Source organism: Arachis ipaensis, chromosome B2, assembly GCF_059453495.1.
Source record: "Arachis ipaensis isolate K30076 ecotype BB chromosome B2, ASM5945349v1, whole genome shotgun sequence".
Classification (NCBI taxonomy): domain Eukaryota; kingdom Viridiplantae; phylum Streptophyta; class Magnoliopsida; order Fabales; family Fabaceae; genus Arachis; species Arachis ipaensis.
This window is the reverse complement of record NC_142437.1, coordinates 79,079,405-79,083,188: the sequence shown is the minus strand read 5'-3', so window position 1 is coordinate 79,083,188 and position 3,784 is coordinate 79,079,405. Positions and strand designations below refer to the sequence as shown.

General features: G+C 34.4%; 1 protein-coding gene across 1 annotated transcript; it reads right to left on the bottom strand.

The window, feature by feature from the left end:
• Window positions 1-347: 347 nt before the first annotated feature.
• LOC148574528 (uncharacterized) lies at window positions 348-3,541 on the bottom strand. The gene is made up of 5 exons (XM_088505909.1): window positions 3,040-3,541; window positions 2,686-2,910; window positions 2,291-2,436; window positions 1,706-1,985; window positions 348-463 (listed from the first exon to the last, which is right to left on the bottom strand). The coding sequence occupies exons 1-5, from the start codon at window positions 3,539-3,541 to the stop codon at window positions 348-350; spliced, it is 1,269 nt and encodes a 422-aa protein (XP_088362035.1).
• Window positions 3,542-3,784: the final 243 nt, after the last annotated feature.

The window sequence follows — 3,784 nt, the reverse complement described above, 5'->3', positions numbered from 1 at the left end:
GAGTGGGATTGTAAATCGTGAGTGTGCTGTCCGTCCACCAGGTAGTAAAAGAGATGCAATCCCACTTGATGCAACAGTTAGTACAACTTGTGATCTTGATCTCAGTGCAGATGCTAATTTCTTCCAAAAAAAAATTTTTTCTGTTCCACCGTAACCATACAAAAAGAATACGCCCCCTTTGCCACTTTGAACTGCTTGTATGACTTCCTCATACACAACTCTTTGCTCGTCAGTTAGTTGTTGCATGTAAGAAGCATGATCTAAAGCTAGCTGTCTTCTATCATATCGGAGCTCATCACAAATTAACCTGTTCATCCCATCAACATACACTTGATTATTAAGTTGACTCATATCGGAATTGGCATCGGTGGAAAATCCCTAAGACTCTTGTTGTAGCTGTTTAGAATTTTCTCAATTTCTATTAGTGTCAACTCCTTCAACTCATCTTCAGTAAGGACTAAATCTATGGTAAGCCAGAAAAAATTAACATGATCAAATAAGTGGTTGATCTATTAGAAATATCCTAATTTGTCATAACTCAACAGCATACCGACAATTTATTTTCTTGTTATACTAAAATCAAATACGCATTCTTCCCCTACATATAGTGGCGGAACCAAGGTGGGCAGTGTAGGCCACAGTCTCCCCCTTTATATTTTTTAATTACATAAAAATATTCAGTTATTAATTATTTATTTTTAGGTTTTTGAGTTTGTTAAACATATTTTTGTTATAAATTTGTATAATAATTATATAGAGTATACTAATTTTTTTATTAATGATTGAATATTTATTACTAAAAATATATTATTTTAATTTTGTTAACTATTATAATAAGATTAAGTACTTCTCTTCATTTTATGTCCACAATAATATTTTTTTAAATTAGAATTTGACTAAATAATTTATTTTATTATAAATTAGCGAAGATACATATTTTTTGTCTGTCAATGCTTTGAAAACATAATACAGTATCTACAATTTTTATTATTATAATTTTAGAAAGTGCTTTTAGAATAAGTTAATTATAAAAAAAAAAAACAAAACTAAAAAATGTTGTAGATTTAGCATGAGTTTTAAGAACTTGCCATCCCTAATTATAAAATTCTAGTTCCGTAACTGCCTATATAAAATATTGACACAAATTCATGTGTTTTAGTTTATTATGATGTATTATGGCATATATTTTAACCACTTAAAAGAAGACATAAAATCTACATATACTTGTCAAAAATGCAAGTTATTTGAAAAAGCTAAATCATAGATCATGCCTAGCTGACATATTTAAAAATATGAAGCACCATTTCAATTGAGATATTTGAATTAACTAATATAGTGGCAATACTGACAATTGTAATATTATAAAAAAAACTTCATTGGTGCATTTAAACCATAAAAATCTTTCTAATGATAATGTAACGAAATGACTTTTCTCATGCAAAAAATACTACATATATGGCTTTAGTTAACATCTTCGTCATCTAATTATCCCAACATATGGACATCATGTGATGCTTTGTTTTAGCCTATTATACAAATTGTTAATTTTTTTCTCCCTGTAAATGTATTAAATCAATGGTCTACTTGTCATAACTTATTATGCCAATGTGACATAGCCAAGTTAACCAAAATATTCACGTATTTAAAAAACTGTCCCACAGTGAGTATAATATGCATAATTGGAGTAAAATAAATTTCATGCTACCTGAATTGTCCAGAAGTGTTCGTTCCCTATGAAGTATGTCATCACATAATAGAGTCCATGTCTTTTGCCAAACATGTTCTGGTGTATCCATCGAATTTGAAAACAAAAGTGTCGCAAAGAGTTTTCTCAAATATGTTCCTGAACCCCAATGGCTGGCTTCTTCAATTGCCTCAATATATTCCTTGTCATCTTCTAAAAGGCCATGTGCATAACAGGCATCTTTGAAAGTAGCATAGACCACATCATCTATAGTCCTGATATCCTCAAAAGAAGTTGGTCCCTTGACGAAATTGAGTAGAAGCCTTAAGTAATATCTTTCACCTGATCCTGGAGGCACATAGAAAATTCTTCCAATCACAAAATGTGTTTTTCGGGGCAACCACACTCTTTCTTTTGCCTTCCATACAAACTTAGTGGGGAGCTCTGCATACGTCAGTGTTCTTGCTTCTGTATAATCCTTGTTTGCTTGAAACCATCCTAGAAACATGGATTCCCTCATAGATGTTTCTCTCAGCACATCATCAAGGTTTTATGGTCTTTAAATACCACGTTCTGTTCGTTGGGTAAGTGAAACCCTAGTCTTACCACTGATGGATCTCTATAATGTATGTTATAACCAAAGATCCTCCAGGCGGCCTCACAGGGAGATATGTACCTGCAATCATAGTACATGCTGACTTCGTCGTGTTCGTCCAGGTTAGCATTCTCTGTGGCACTCTTGTAGAACGAAGCTGTTACACGATCATGGCCTTTATTAACGTACTTGAACAAATACTTAATTGATCTTGATTGGTTACACCACTCAACATTTATGTGAGCCCCATATCTCATCAATAGTAGCCTGTTATGTGGAACCACATATCGATTATCAAGTCAACTCCAGACTTGTTTATAGTCCTTCCATCTTCCCTACGTCTATAGACTAGATACCCATCATCATCGACAGTTGAGCACTCAACGAAAGCGATGTATGCACTTACCATTCTCCATACATGGTGAATCTTTCCTAGCCATCCCACATGGACCGTGCATCATGTGCTTCTCCACATCTTCATAGTATTCAGGATCTAGCTCCTTATCCGGTATCTCAGTGGAGATGATTTTATCAATGTCCTCAGCAGTTGGATACTTGTCATCTTTGTGTAAGAACAATAGTATATGTGCATGTGGTAGTCCTCTCTTTTGAAATTCGATGGTGTATACAACTGCGCGAATAATAATTTATCCATCAGATACACACAATTACATCTCGGGGCTCGAACAAAGAAACATGTAATTATTTGTTTTTCAATTTGTATAATTAAATACCTTGTAATTTCGAATATCAACATTACCTGCACAAACTTTGCCAAAAATTTTGTTTGCTCGGATGTTTTTAATCAATATATCCAGTTTAGCCTTGAATGCTCTGCAAACTATATCAGGTCTATCTTCTGCATTTAATTCTCTATTCTTAAGGAAGTCTTCCACCTCAGGCCACTTAGGATTGCATGTGAATGTAATAAAGAGGTCTGGGTAACCCACCGCCTTACAAATTTCCATTGCATCCTGATAGTTTTGAATCATGTACCTTGGCCCTCTTGTAAATGATGAAGGCAATACAATACGTTTGCCGCGCGATGACGGTGTTGTTTCCCCACTCAAAACTACTTCCTTTATTCCTTTGTACATCTCACATATGAATTTCTCCTGTTCAAGCCTTATATAGTTTAACCGAGAGGATTCGATCATCGAATACCCATCAACCAAAAATTGCTGGAAGAGTCGCCTTGAATATAACAACGGAGAACCATCAAATAACCTTTCTTGTATTCTAAATGCAAAGAATTCTCTCATTAACACCTCCTGGCGCCCCTTCCCACCATTTTGATAACGTTTATTGAGAGGTATATTGGTGTGGAATTTATAATCCACAAACTAACTGGCAAGTGCACCGGGTCGTACCAAGTAATACCTCAGGTGAGTGAGGGTCGATCCCACGAGGATTGATAGACTAAGCAACAATGGTTGATTAATTTACTTAGTTAGACAAACAAAAAAGAGTGTTTTGGTATTCAAAATCATTAAACAAAAGACAGA

What these genes read in the sequence shown, in the direction of transcription:
- LOC148574528 (XM_088505909.1), bottom strand. Translation starts at nt 3,541, where the DNA reads ATGAGAGAATTCTTTGCATTTAGAATACAAGAAAGGTTATTTGATGGT. An exon ending in TTTTGGCAAAGTTTGTGCAG is followed by an intron (nt 2,911 to 3,039) that starts GTAATGTTGATA and finishes TTATTCGCGCAG; the next exon opens with TTGTATACACCATCGAATTT. An exon ending in TTCACCATGTATGGAGAATG is followed by an intron (nt 2,437 to 2,685) that starts GTAAGTGCATAC and finishes ATCGTGTAACAG; the next exon opens with CTTCGTTCTACAAGAGTGCC.